This window comes from Mirounga leonina, unplaced genomic scaffold (assembly GCF_011800145.1).
Source record: "Mirounga leonina isolate KUSES-001 unplaced genomic scaffold, KU_Mleo_1.0 Mir_92, whole genome shotgun sequence".
NCBI classification, from domain to species: Eukaryota; Metazoa; Chordata; class Mammalia; order Carnivora; family Phocidae; genus Mirounga; species Mirounga leonina.
In genome coordinates, this window is record NW_023270852.1 from 10990925 (window position 1) to 11005683 (window position 14759).

General features: G+C 40.6%; 1 protein-coding gene and 1 pseudogene across 1 annotated transcript; both read left to right on the top strand.

Moving 5' to 3' along the window:
* Positions 1-1416: 1416 nt before the first annotated feature.
* Positions 1417-2471, top strand: LOC118003988 (annotated as a pseudogene).
* Positions 2472-13184: 10713 nt separating this feature from the next.
* LOC118004158 (olfactory receptor 51I1-like) lies at positions 13185-14297 on the top strand. The gene has a single exon (XM_034995347.1). The coding sequence runs from the start codon at positions 13353-13355 to the stop codon at positions 14295-14297; it is 945 nt and encodes a 314-aa protein (XP_034851238.1). The 5' UTR covers positions 13185-13352.
* Positions 14298-14759: the final 462 nt, after the last annotated feature.

The window sequence follows — 14759 nt, forward strand, 5'->3', positions numbered from 1 at the left end:
AACTAGCCATGAGAGGTAGAGGACCTCTAACACTTGAATTCCAAAACTAGCAGGTGAAGCCACTTATCACAGGGTATGCAAGGGGTTTTGGACATTATGAAATATTCCTAAATGTAAATCCCTCCCCAAATGGTTGTTTCTGAAATTCTACAGTATAAGGAAGATGGCAAATGCATAGATTACTCCTTTGTCACCCCTCTTCACAGCCTTGTTTGGGCTGGTGTAAGGAAGTGTTTCTCATTTTCTACTCCTATTGAACTTTGACAGACTCTGAGATGAAAAACAGTGGTCTGTTACAGAAACGAAAGAATGCTATTCTTTAACAACTCAGGAAAAAATAAGGTAATGGAAAGAATGTTTTTAGCTTCATAGTTTTTCTCTCTTAATAATTCTCAAGCTTTTGCAATTGATTTCTTCTTATCTGTACCATAAGCTATTATGTGACAACAAGTGTTTTAAAAATAAATATTTAAGTTTAATATAAATACATTCAATGACTTTTGTGCTTTTGGAAAGCACAATGTACTATTTATTTTCTATCTAAAATGCTTTTTAAAATAATAACTTTTAAAGAATAACAATAGCAGCACTTCTATAATGCTTACTGTGGGCAGGACCTGTTTCAAGTCCAAGTTCTCTCTCTCGCCCTCTCTCTGTTTCTCTCTTTCTATCTTACATATGCCTGTATCCATATCCATAGGGCAACTCTCTTTTATCCCTATCTTAAAAGTAAAGAAACAAGGGAAGAGAGTTTAAGAAATTTACCTAATGTCACTGGAACTCAAGCCCAGGATGTTCTGGTGCCATACTCTTAATTAGTATTCTCTGATGCCTCTTGAGATATTTTGATTTTCCAGGGGTCCTGCATGGACTCTTCCAGTGTGAAATGTAGGCTGTGGATCATGTAAGCACCTCAGGGTGGAAATTGGATTAGTGAAATCTAGTTCAAGCCATGTAGCTGCCTTCCAAGAAATCCTGGACTAATTCTCTTCCCTTTCTTGGATACTTGGTTCCTCATATGTCAGACTGGATGTAAGTGTGAGCATCTCTTGGGGAGTAGCTAAGATCATAGCTATGTAAGTTTAGGCATTTGGAGGAGAGCTGTGATAATGATTACATGGAAGGCAACCAGAGGGCTACTCATGAACTTAATGAGCTAGTCAACTACCCTGAAGAACAGTTAATCTACTCTTTTTTCTGAAAGATGTCTAAGAAAGAAGTTTTTCTTTCAATGGCTAGCATTTCATGACTTCCTCTTCATCCTCCCAGTGTACTTAAGGAATAAAATCTGTGTATAATCACAATTTATAAATCTTTATGTTGCTTTTCCTTCCTAGGAACAATGGTAGTCTTAGACACAAGTTATAATTTCTCCAGAAAGTTGGATTGGCTTATAAAAAATGTCCCCAGCTTCTCATGCGTAACTTCAGAATCAATGCCTCTGATGCTCCCACCTTTATCCTGATGGGCTTCCCAGGAATGGAGGCCATGGAGTCTTGGCTATCCTTCCCTCTCCTTCTGCTCTACGCTGTCTCTGTTGTGGGAAACACGCTGATCCTCCTCATTGTTAAGGAGGAACAGAGCTTGCACCAGCCCATGTACTACTTCTTGTCTCTCCTTTCAGTCAATAATTTGGGAGTGTCCTTTTCCACACTGCCGACTGTGCTGGCTGCTCTCTGCTTTGGCACACAGGTGATTTCCTTTAATGCCTAGCTTGGCCCAGATGTTTTTCATCCACCTCTTCTCTTGGACAGAGGCTGGCATCCTTCTGGCTATGAGTTTTGATCACTATGTGGCCATCTGAAACCCCCTGCGCTATGCTACAGTGCTCACTAATGCCCATATTGTGGCAATGGGCTCATGTACTGTCCTCCAAAGCTTTGCCCTCATCCTAGTCTTTCTGTTGCTGCTGCACAGACTGCCCTTCTGCCACCCCCAGAATGTCCTCTCCCATGCCTACCGTCTTCACGTGGATATGATTAAGCTGGTGTGTACTGATGTCTCCTTCGATAGCCACTATGGGCTGTCCAATGTGCTATTCACCTTTGGCCTGGACTCTGCACTCATACTCATCTCCTATGTACTAATCTTGCAATCAGTGCTCGCCATTGCCTCCCAAGAGGAGTGCCCAAGACACTGAACATGTGCATATCCCACACCCTAGCTTGCTCATCTTCTATGTGCCAATGGTGAGCGTGTCCATTGTGCATCGCTTTGGTGCTGGCCTGCTCCATGCTGTCCATATCCTCATGTCTACTCTCTACCTCTTTGTGCCTCCCATGCTCAATCCTATCATTTACCCAATTAAGACAAAAAAGATACGTCGCAGGTTCCTCAAGATGCTCTTTAGGATTAAGTCCTTAGTCTCTGGTAGAGCTAGAAACCCTAGAAAATTTGGTGTAAGAGTTATATCTATTCAGACACCAAAGGAGGAGAGGATCAATCCAGAGAATGTTAGCACTACACTTTAAGTTATAGGATCAGCGATCAAACATTTAGTCTGGTATATTGGGCCAACACCTATCAGGACCATCTTGGGTCTTATCCATAAATCAACTATTTTAATGCCCTTTAGAAAGAGAAAAATGGTCTCTTTTCAAGAATAACCCAAAGAGGGGCACCTGGGTGGCTCAGTCGGTTGGGCATCTGCCTTTAGCTCAGGTCATGATCCCTGCGTCCTAGGATCGAGTCCCGCATTGAGCTCCATGCTCAGCGGGGAGCCTGCTTCTCCCTCCCCCTCTGCCTGCCTGTCTGCCTACTTGTGATCTCTCTCTCTTTGTCTCTCTCTCTGTCAAATAAATAAATAAAATCTTAAAAAAAAAAAAGAATAACCCAAAGAATGTCAAACATCACTACAGAGTGAGATTATTTTCAGGAGGAGCAGGGAACTATCTTCACGATATTTGGTGATGTGATATGTGGACTTCTGGTTATGGGCCTGCACAATTCTGAAAAAGCTAAGAGCAAAGAGGGGTTGATTATGGGCTAGATATCACATCTTTAACAGTATGCAAGTTTAGCTCGGGTGATTGGTTTCTGATGTTGCCAGGAGCCAGAGGTCTTCCCATAATGCTGTTTGAAAAATCAAGTTTTAGAGTTTGACAGCTGTGATAGTTAATATTACATATTAACTTGACTGGGCCACAGGGTTTCTAGATATTTGATTCAACATTATTTCTGTCAGTATCTGTGAGGGTGTTTCTGGATGAGATTAGCATCTGAATAGGTAAACTGAGTAAAGCATATTGCCTTACCCAGTATAGGTGGCCTCATCCAATCCATTGAATGCCTAAATAAAGTAAAAGTCCAAGTATGAAAGAAAGAAATCTCTGTCTGATGGTTTCTAAGTGTGGGCATTAGTCTTCTCTTGCCTTTGGTCTTAGGCTTGGCCTGAAACTGAAATCATTGGTTTTCCTGGTTCTCAGGTCTTTAAATCTGGACTGGAACTGTACCATCAGTTCTCCTGGGTCTGGACTTCTGGGTCTCTATAATTGTGAGAGCCAATTCCTTATAATAAATATAATAAATCTCTTTATAGACACATTTTATTGGTTCTGTTTCTCTGGAAGGTCCTGACTAATCCAACAGCTACAATATTTAAGTAGTCAAAATTAGGCTTTAGGATCCCTGGTATGTTCTTTGCACATGGGAGATCCTGAAATATCTAGGCACTTGGCTCTGCCAACCTCCACTGAAATTGACAGCCCTGTGCTTATCTCTCTGCCATGACCGTTCCCTCTTTTATATCTATCTGCTTTCCCCTCATGGAATCTGAGCTCCTTAAAGCAGCAATTTTGTCAACCACTTTGTCCAGTCTACATCAGACACTATAGGCCCTCCATTCAGATAATGTCTGATGATGCTGGAGCAATAATAAAAGAATAAGTGAAAAAATGGATGAATAAATAAGAGAAGAAAATCATAAGTGAATAAATTAATGAATGAACATATGAGCTAATAATACATTTTTTTTAAGTAGGCTCCATGTCCAATGTGGAGCCCAATGTGGGGTTTGAACTCATAACCCTGAGATCAAGACCTCAGCTGAGATCAAGAGTTGGATACTTAACTGACTGAGCCACCCAGGCACCCCATAATACATTTTCTTAAATCAGAATCTCATGTCAGGAAACATTTCCTTTCCCTCTCTGCCCCATAATCCTCCCTATGGAAAGAAGTATAAATTAGAGGTGACATCTTTCTTTTATTCCTTTATTTTTTTTCATTCCTCTAGTTTTATTGAAATATAGATGAAATTGACATATAATGCTGTATAAGTTCAAGGTATATAATATGATGATTTACTGCAGGTACATATTGTGAAAACATCACCACAATAAAGTTACTTAACCCATCCAGAGAGGTGACTTCTTGAGTAAGTGGACTGAATCTCTCAGTCTTAATTTTCTTATCTGTAAAATGGGACACCGATCTTTGATTTATCTACCTCATATGTTTATTTTGAAAAGTGAATAAAATAAGCTACTCTAAAAATTATATAATAATTTACTCATTTTATTTTGATTCAGCAAGAATATATACAAAATTCAGTGTTTAGCATCAAAGCATCATGAGTATAAACCAGAATCTGAATAATATTTTGTCTAAGATTTTTCTTGAACCCTAAGTAGCACTGTTCTATATTTGCTTTATGTGCCCACTGTACTCGGAATGTACTTTAATCATATCCATTAGTTTGGGTAATTTGTCTCCTCCACCAGACTATAAACAATTTATGGCCAGGGACCATATCTTATTTATGTTTATACTCTTCAGTCTCTAACCTAGGGCCTGAAATATACCAGACATACCCAAAAAAGTTAAGAAATTGGTTAATAAATGATTATATTTGTATTTATTTGCATACCAATTATCTCTTTGTATTTCAATGAATTAGCATATCCTAAAATGTTTTACTCTAAAATAGATAATAATTTTATTAAAGAACAATTTTATAAGACTTTCATATTGTTCAGAGTCTAAATACCATAAGAATTATGGATGTGACCAGAGTAAATAAAGAATAAATTGTACTTGAAATTTTCAAGTGTGCCACAAATATACTTTGCATATTTATACTGCTCAGACCTTATATACTGTAGAGAGGGTGGACCCATAGAAACTTCAATAAAATGCTAGCCCTGTGCCTGACCCAATATGTGGGCAAAGAAATATTTTTTGAAACACTGTTGCTATTTAATGATCTTGGCTCTGTCACAAATATGACTTATACTGAGGTTATTGTCTTAATAAGTGGACAATATACTTTCAGTGATAAATATTTTTGCTTGCTCCTTTAAATCTGAAGGACTTTGAAGCAACTATTTGGCTCATTTATGTACCTGTGAAAAGCTGTCTGGGAACATCTGGACTATTTTCCACATTACATTCTAGAAATAAAAAATTTTCAGTATTCTTCTCTTGCCCTAAGAAATCTGCCTGGTCTAAAAGAAGCTCAGTAGATGTTTGCTGTCTATGTCTTCTTCTATTCAGTCCATTAAATAGAACGTTCATGACTCTGCCTGGATCTGTAACTTGCCAATATGGAGGTAAGTCTCAGACTGTGACCTAATTTGCTAATGAGAACTGTGATTACACCAACACTGTCACCATCACAGGGCTCTGGTTATCCAGGTCATCAGATACATCTAATCTGAGCTCTTAGCTTCTTTAGTCTCTTTCTATGATGCAATTTCCACTACTTGGGTAGTAGTATGGTTTCTTATTCCATTCTTTTATTTTTTTTTAAGATTTATTTATTTATTTGTGAGAGAGAAAGAGAGAGAGAGACCATGAGTGGGCGGGGGCAGAGGGAGAGAATTTCAAGCGGACTTCCTGCTGAGCACCAAGCTCCATGTGGGCTCCATTTGGGCTCCATCTCACAACCCCTGAGATCATGACCAGAGCTGAAACCAACAGTTGGTTTCAGGCACCCCATCTTATTCCATTCTTTTAGAACTATAACATGAATTGCACCTGGTCTCTTTAAGCAAAACTAGGGTCACCCACTTGTTATGGGCTGGAAGTAGATCCAAGGGCCATCCAGTCTGTGTGTCTGTTTGAGTTGTTGGAAGCACATTGCAGGATATTTATTTTGTGGAACAGAAGGTGAAGGCATTCTCCACCTTGGTGCTGGTTCATGGAAAACCTCCTGGATGCACACATTGGAGGAGTGTAGGGCATGGGAGGTATCATTGAAGAGGATCTGGGTCTTAGATGGGGTTATTTGACCATCTGCCCCTCTACATGATTGTGGAACCTCAGGTGAGGTTCCACAGTCCCTTCTGTGCCTAACTCCTTCAGGTTCTACATAGCATACTTCACACTGCTGTTTGAGAATATGTGGGGTGCTATACCTCAACCTCATAAAGTCCTTCCAGTGTCTGAAGTCCAAGGAGCAGGTCATGGAATTCCAGTCTGTAGCCAGTCAATCAGAAGCACAGGTAACAACCCTGGCTTGCTACTAGCATCTGAAGTGAAGGACAGTCTTATGAGACTGAGCCTTCCACCTTGGATCTGAGGCTATCTCTAGGTAGATAGCACCAGAAGTGAGTTGAATTGTAGGACACTGAGCTAATGTCAGAGATTTGCTTGAATATTGGGGGAAACCCTCCTCCCCACCCCATATACATGCAGTGCAATTGCTACCAAACATTTAGGGTGCTTAGCACAATGTATGGCACAGGAAAGTTTCTCCACAAACAGAGAAAAGAGAGTAAAACAGTATTGCATAGAAATGAGAAAGTGGTATGCAACTGAATAAAAATATCTTCCTAAAATAAAGTGTGAAGAAGAAAGCCCCCCTGCCAAGCAAACAAGGACGATGAAAAAGAAGATATGTGATCCAGGAAGTGGAATTCCAACCCCAAGAGAAGAGTAGGACAAATTCCTTGCTGCCATCTGCATAAGAGACCTGAGAAGCAACAGAACAGAGGGCTTCAGGGAGAAGTTACCAAGAAGATTAAAAAGCATTTAATAATTAAATTCCACATATGAGTGAAATCATATTGTATTAACAGATGAACAAAGGGGAAGAGAAGGAAAAATAAGACAAAAACAGGGAGGGAGGAAAACCAAAAGAGACTCTTAACTATAGGAAACAAACTGAGGGTTGCTGGAGAGGAGGTGAGTGGGGGAATGAGGTAACTGGGTGAGGGGCATTAAGGAAGGTACTCAATAGAATGAGCACTGTGTGTTGTATGCAAATGATGTATTACTAAATTTCACCTCTGAAACTAATAATACAGTATATGTTAATTAAATTGAATTTAAATAACAATTTAATTCAAAAAAACATTTAATGGAAGAGTGGTATGATTAAATGGGTGGACAGATTCGAGGCAATGATAAACTCAATGGCTTCAGTAATTAGCCCAAACTGTAATAACACTCACTATTGGTCATAGATGCTTCCATGTTTCCTATTTCATACTTTCTCTCCTATCAAATTGCTTACATCTATTATCCCAGCCTTTTACTCCCAGCTGATAATCTTACTTTCATTTCAGAAGAAGGTCTATGTGATTAGACAGGAACTCTCAACTCCTATCACTAAGTATGCACTTACCTTCTGTTAAAAGATAAACCAAGGCACATTAAAAATTTTAAGAGTTCATTTGAGCAAAAACCAATTTATTTATTTATTTATTTACTTACTTACTTACTTACTTATTTATGTTAATCACCATACATTACATCATTAGTTTTTGATGTAGTGATCCACGATCCATTGTTTTCGTATAACACCCAGTGCTCCATGCAGTACATGCACTCCTTAATACCCATCACCAGGCTAACCAATCCCCCCTCACCCCTCCCCTCTAAAACCCTGTTTGTTTCTCAGAGTCCATAGTCTCTCATGGTTCATCTCTCCCTCCGATTTCTCCCACCCTTCATTTTTCCCTTCCTTCTCCTGATGTCTTCCAAGCTATTCCTTATAGTCCACAAATAAGTGAAACCATATGATAATTGACTTTCTCTGCTTATTTTACTTAGCATAATCTCCTCCAGTCCCATCCATGTTGATGTAAAAGTTGGGTATTCATCCTTTCTGATGGCTGAGTAATATTCCATTGTATATATGGACCACATCTTCTTTATCCATTCATCTGTTGAAGGGCATCTCGGCTCTTCCCACAGTTTGGCTATTGTGGACATTGCTGCTATGAACATTGGGGTGCATATGGCCCTTCTTTTCACTACATCTGTGTCTTTGGGGTAAATACCCAGGAGTGCAATTGCTGGGTCATAGGGTAGCTCTATTTTTACATTTTTGAGGCACCTCCACACTGTTTTCCAAAGTGGCTGTACCAACTTGCATTCCCACCAACAGTGTAAGAGGGTACCCCTTTCTCCACAACGTCTCCAACATTTGTTGTTTCTTTCCCTGTCCATTTTTGCCATTCAAACTCAACACCCAAAAAACAAATAATCAAGTCAAACAATGGGCAGAAGATATGAAAAGACACTTCTCTGAAGAAGACATACAAATGGCTAACAGACACATGAAAAAATGTTCATCATTATTAGCCATCAGGGAAATTCAAATCAAAACCACATTGAGATACCACCTTACACCAGTTAGAATGGCAAAAACCAATTTAAATCAGGAAGTATCCAATCTAGCAAATAGAAAGGAGCTCTGAGGACCTGTGCAAAAGAAAGACTTCTATGGGCAGAAGGGAGCCTGAACAAGGAAGTTATACAAGGCAAAAATTTTCTTTAAAATAAAATAAGATGAAATCAAAGAGGGAGACAAACCATAAGAGACTGTTAACTATAGGAAACAAACCAAGGGTTGTGGGAGGGGAGGTCAGTGAGGGGATCGGTAACTGGGCATTAAGGAGGGCTTGTGATAGGATAAGTGCTGGGTGTTGTATGCCATTACTTTCCCTTAGGGGATAACAGAAGTCCATCAGGCCAATTACTTCACTGGTACTCATCAGGGGATTCCTGATGACTAGTTTAAGATTCCATTCCTAGAACAGCAAATCTATAACTAAGCCTCTACTTGGTGGTGTGGGGCTTAACCTAAGTGACTCAGTGTTGGGCATGTTGTCTTGTTTTTAACATTTCTTTCTCCTGTGTATAGCAATGGCATAAACATCCCTCTTCTCCAAATTTCTTGGACTCACAATTGAAACTATCTATTGTCTGGCTTTGATGGATTAATTTCTCACTAATTTCCAACTTATTTTTTAAGCCTCCTGAGCCCTTCTATCTCCCTTTCTCCTCCCCAGTGTTTCTTCTCAAGCCTTCATACCTGTGCAGGTATTGTCACATCCACCAGAAATGATCCTTCTTTTGTTCTTTCCCTGTCCTCTCCCTTCTGCCTGAGACTTAACCGTATTCGTTTTATATTGCTGCTATAGGAAATTATCACAAACAGTGGCATCTGGGTGGCTCAGTTGGTTAAGTGTCTGCCTTGGGCTCAGATCATGATCTCAGTGTCTTGGGATCGAGTCCCACGTCGGGCTCCCTGCTCAGCTGGGGATCTGCTTCTCCCTCTCCCTCTGCCCCTCCTCCCACCTCATGCTCGCTCTCTCTCTCTCTCTCTCTCGAATAAATAAAATCTTTTAAAATAAATTATCACAAACAATAAAACAATAAAAATCTCTTATGCCATAGTTTCTGTAGGTCCGAAATCTAGAAACCCTAAATGTTTGGGGTCTCTCAAAGCCATCACAGTGATGGCAGGGCTGAGTTCCCTACTGAAGGGCCTGGGGAAGAAGCTGCTTCAAAGCTCATTTAAGTTGTTGGTTGAATTCAGTTCCTTGTAAAAGTAGGACTGAAGTTTCAAGTTCCTTTGTGGCTATTAGTTAGGGGCTGGTATTTTCTCTTAAATGCTGTCCACACTACTCCCATGCTATTCTTCAGCCCCCTCCAGTCATTGTGGGCAGAGCACCTCTCTCGTTTTGAATCTGACTTCTTCTGCCACATTTTTCTGATTCCAGCCTGAGAAAGTTCCCTACTTGTGATGACTCATGTAAATCAATTGGGTCTACATGAATCACTTAAAAGAAAAAAAAATCTTTAAGGCCCATAATCTTAATTATATCTTCAAAATCTTTTTTGCCATGAAATGTGCATGTTCATAGATACCAAACTTCAACATCTTTGTGGGGGGCATTCTGCCTACCACATTCACTTAAATAATATTTACTCATAATGTGAGAGTCAAGAGATGAACCTGGAAGTCTTCTCTGACTGTCCTAGAATATGACAAATTCCCTTCCTTTGTTCTGTCTTACCTTGTATCTTTTATCATCAGTCACCGAACTATATATGTGTTTCCTTAGGAGTCTCCCCAACTGGACTATGAATTGTTGTGCTTATTTATCCACACATTCCTCAAGACTAAAATCATGTCTACTATTGAATGAATGATTTGATTTATAATTACTTCTGTTAACATACACCTTATACCATAGACCTAAATTTAGGGTAAGAATTGTGATCTTGTTGTAAATGAAAAGACACCATTTTTTTTATATGGGAAATTAAAGAGAAAGAATTATGACAAAGGACCAGTAGATATAAAATACTGATAAATCCATGCATATTGATCGGGATTTGGGTGGTTTCCTGACCTTTTCCCATGACCATCAGTGTGACTTCAAGAAGGTGTAGGAGGGGATTAGGTGACACACTGAATCCTTTGGTCTGACTTATCTAAGAGTGGGAGTTTTGAAAAGTGACTGTATTTTCAGCCTGGTTAGTCCCAGACAATCATTAGGTTATCTGAGGGTTTCTTTCTAAACCCAGCTTCTTGTACTGTCTTCCCAGGAAAACAAATGCAGATGTTCCACACTCCCAGCAGTCCATAAGTACCTGAGCTGATAGAAGCTCAGGGACTACTTGGTGTGGTCTTATATTCTCAGGCCAGGGAGTTTGCAGAGGTAACTCGGTGAGGGGTTGGAGGAAGGCATGCAGGCCCCCACTACTGCTCTTCCTTCCTTTGCACCTTCCGTGTGGAGCTCTCACAGGTAGGTAAAGGGGAGTGTCAGATACTCCAGTCTCAAGCCTTAAGGCACTCTGCCCCTGAGTGGTATAATATGACCATCTGAAGGAGGAAAGGCTGTCCCCAATTTGAGTCAGGTTGTTTTATTTCCTGCATATGTTCACCTTTATCACCTTTCCAGTTCTACATTTGCTAGCTTTGCTCTTGTTCTCTCAAAGCCTGCCATGCTTTCTGCTTCAGGCATGACTTTCTCAGCAGGGTGACCCCATCAGGCTATATCTGGATATAGATGCCTTGATGTGAACAAGCACCCCCTCACTTTTCTCAGAATATCTGGTACGAGGGGCATATATAAAAAGACACTGGCTGCTTTGGAAGCCACTTGGCAGGACCTTACTTAATGCTAAAAGACCCTAAAATCAATCAAGAGCATCTGCATATTGCATGCAGAGACAAACAAACATGTTTAGGAAGAGTTTTCAGGTAGGGAAGACAAAGCAGTCCTAAGAATATGGAATAGAGGGGAAAATGCATCCTGTGAGGAAAGGTTAGAGGAGTCCTGAGTCATATGGAGGTTTGGCAAAGATAGATGAACAACTAGAGGTGAGGGCAGAGAGCAGCTCTAGAACTCAGAGTCGCAAAGTCCTGAAAGTTTTCACAACTGTCCACTTTTGGATCTTCACAACCCCATTAGCTCAGTTTCTTAGCATCGCTAGTTTACAACAAAGAGATCAAAAACCCAGAAAGGATCAGTGACTCAGTGGGTACATCTCCTGTGTGAGACCTTGTACTATGCACAAAAGGGACTCAACAATGAACAAGAGTCAGGGATGAGTTCTTGGAGCTGGCGAGTCAGGTGGAAAGATAGAATTCACAAAGCTATCATGCAGGCCAGGCAAAGAGGTGGGCACAAAGGGAGATGCAAACCTATAGGTATGAGAGCTGTGGCAGGGAGACAAGTTGCCTCTGCTGGCCATGACCAGCAAGTCTTCACGGAACAGGGCATCGCTGGTCCTGCACCCTGGAAGATGGATTGAATGGGCATGTTCTCATGTTCAGGACAGCCTTTGGGAGCTGAGGGGCTGTAGTTCTTATTTAGACAACAGCAAATAGATCAATTTGGGTTCCTTGAGGTACACGGAAGGGAATTTTGAGGACTGAGACCAGAACTACTGATTTAGTAGTTTAGACTGACTACAAAGGCCTTTAATTCTAGGCTAATGAGTTTGGATTCGATCTTTGGTAACGAGGGAGCATTCAAAGCTTCAAATCGGAATAGTGCCATTTTCAGATCCTACCTTTTAAAATATTAGTTTAGTTCTACTACAGATTAAAATAGTCCTACTCCAGAATGAAATAGAGAGAGGCATGAGGTTTATTAGGAGACTGTCATTATGGCACAAGAATGTGATTGCTTGGGTCTGCAGGGGAGACTGCAGGTGGAAGGCAATGGAGGAAGGTAGTGACAGAGGTATTTCTGGGGTCAGTATTTTCCTTGGGTTTTACCTTATTTAATGCAGTAGATACAGGAAAGAAAGTCAAAACAATATTTGGATTTCGAGTCTCAATCTTAGGCATAATGGTGGTATTATTCAAAGAGATGGAAAACAGAAAAGAAGCAACTTCATGGAATAAATAAATGATTATTGATCCAGTGGCTTTCAGAAGTTAGGTGTCATTTGGTTCTAAAAGACATTATTAAGAACTAACTTTTAGTAAATTAAATTATCCAGGGAGAAAAGTGATGATACAAGTTAATTGGGGAGAAGAATGCAAAGATGAGTAGGAATATGGGAATCTAGTGCATCTTGTTGAACGTCTGGAAGGTTATCGCTATGGATGGATATCTTTCTACCCATTTTCTTCTGTCAGGATGAATGGATAGAACTGACAGACTATATAGGAGTAGAGAAGCTGGAGAGTCATAATAAGGTAGTAAATGTTCAGTAGCATGAGAGAGTGGAAAGAGGAAAAGTTTATGGTTTGATGAATAAGTGAAATCCTTAGGAAGAGGGCAGAATAGTCAAGGAAGTAGTGACCAGGGCAATTTTGGCTCAGGTCTTGAATAAAGTGATGCCCAGAGATTGAGGAAAAGAGTTCATAGCTTTGAATATGAGAAGGAGCACTGTGGCAATAAGCACGGGTGTAAAGGACGGAAATGTGACCTACTTAGCCAGCTGGATAAACTGAGAAAACTCAGACAATTCCAGAGAACTTGGGGATAGTGAGAGATAAGGATGAGTGATTTGGTGAGCAAGATTGATTAATGCTATAAAGTAAGGTGTTGGGTGATACATGAGAGTCTTAAAATATTAGGTCTAGGCCATGAGTTAACCTGTATGTTTGTCTTTTTACAGGCTAGTGGTCCTAGAACCTAAGCAGTAGTGCCAACATGGGAGGTAAGTCCCACAGCAGCTCAGAGTTGCCTCCCTTCCCCCTGACAGGGCTCCCAGGGCAGGAGACCTCCCAAAACTGGATGTTTCTGCTCCTTGGTATCCTCTACATTGTCTCCATTGTGGGCAATGCCCTTATCCTTTTCATTATCAAGGATGTACAGAGTCTGCATCAGCCTATGTACTACTTCCTGTCCCTGCTATCAGTTAATGACCTAGGTGTGTCTTTTTCTACACTGCCCACAGTGTTGGCCACATTTTGCTTCCACTTAAGAAAGATCAGCTTTGATTCTTGCATGGCTCAAATATTCTTTATCCACCTCTTCTCCTTCATGGAGTCTGGAATTCTGCTGGTTATGAGCTTTGACTGCTATGTGGCCATCTGTAACCCATTGCGCTATGCCACAGTGCTCACTGATGCCCGTGTGGTGTACGTGGGCATGGCTGTTATCATCTGCAGTTTCTGTGTGGTTTTCCCACTGCCTTTCCTTCTGAAGAGGTTGTCCTTCTGCAAGGCCAATATACTCTCCCATGCATACTGCCTGCATCCAGATCTGATCCGCTTGCCTTGTGGTGACATCACCATCAATAATATTTTTGGTCAATTCATTGTCATCTCTAACTTTGGTCTGGATTCTGCACTCATTCTCCTCTCCTACATGCTCATACTGCGCTCTGTACTTACCATTACATCTAGGGAGGGAAGACTTAAGACACTTGATACGTGTGGGTCACATATGTGTGCTGTGCTCATGTTCTATGTGCCCATGGTTGGTGTGTCCATGGCTGCTCACTATGAGAGGCATGCCCCACAGTACATGCACGTGCTCATGTCCCTTATCTATCTCTTTGTGCTTCCTATGCTCAACCCGGTCATCTATACCATCAAAACCAAAGAGATTCGTCAGAGGCTTTGCAAAATATTATTGGGAACAAAGTTTTAAGCAGGAGACATGTTAAAATTCCAAGATTCAAGGGATATTTATTGTTATTCCACAAATTTGAGGGTTTTTTTTTAAGATTTTATTTATTTATTCATGAGAGACAGAGAGAGAGAGAGAGGCAGAGGGAGAAGCAGGCTCCCAAGGAGCAGGGAGCCCGATGTGGGACTCGATCCCAGGACCCTGGGACCATGACCTGAGCCGAAGGCAGACGCTTAACCGTCTGAGCCACCCAGGTGCCCCAAATTTGAGTTTTTAAAAACTGTTTTGACAAAGCTTTTTAAATTTCTTTTTAGTCACTAACCAATATTAGGATTTCTGCCTAGCAATAGTTACGACCCAAACCAACAGATTTTGCCAAGGTAAACTGGGTCATAATTTAGCAAAAACAAACAAAGAAAACAAAACAAAATTTGCTCAATTTCCCTTTTTTGAATCCAAAAATATACATCCTCATAACCTGTC

Bases quoted from the DNA above. Each gene is read 5' to 3' on its own strand.
- LOC118004158 (XM_034995347.1), top strand. From the start codon at position 13,353: ATGGGAGGTAAGTCCCACAGCAGCTCAGAGTTGCCTCCCTTCCCCCTG.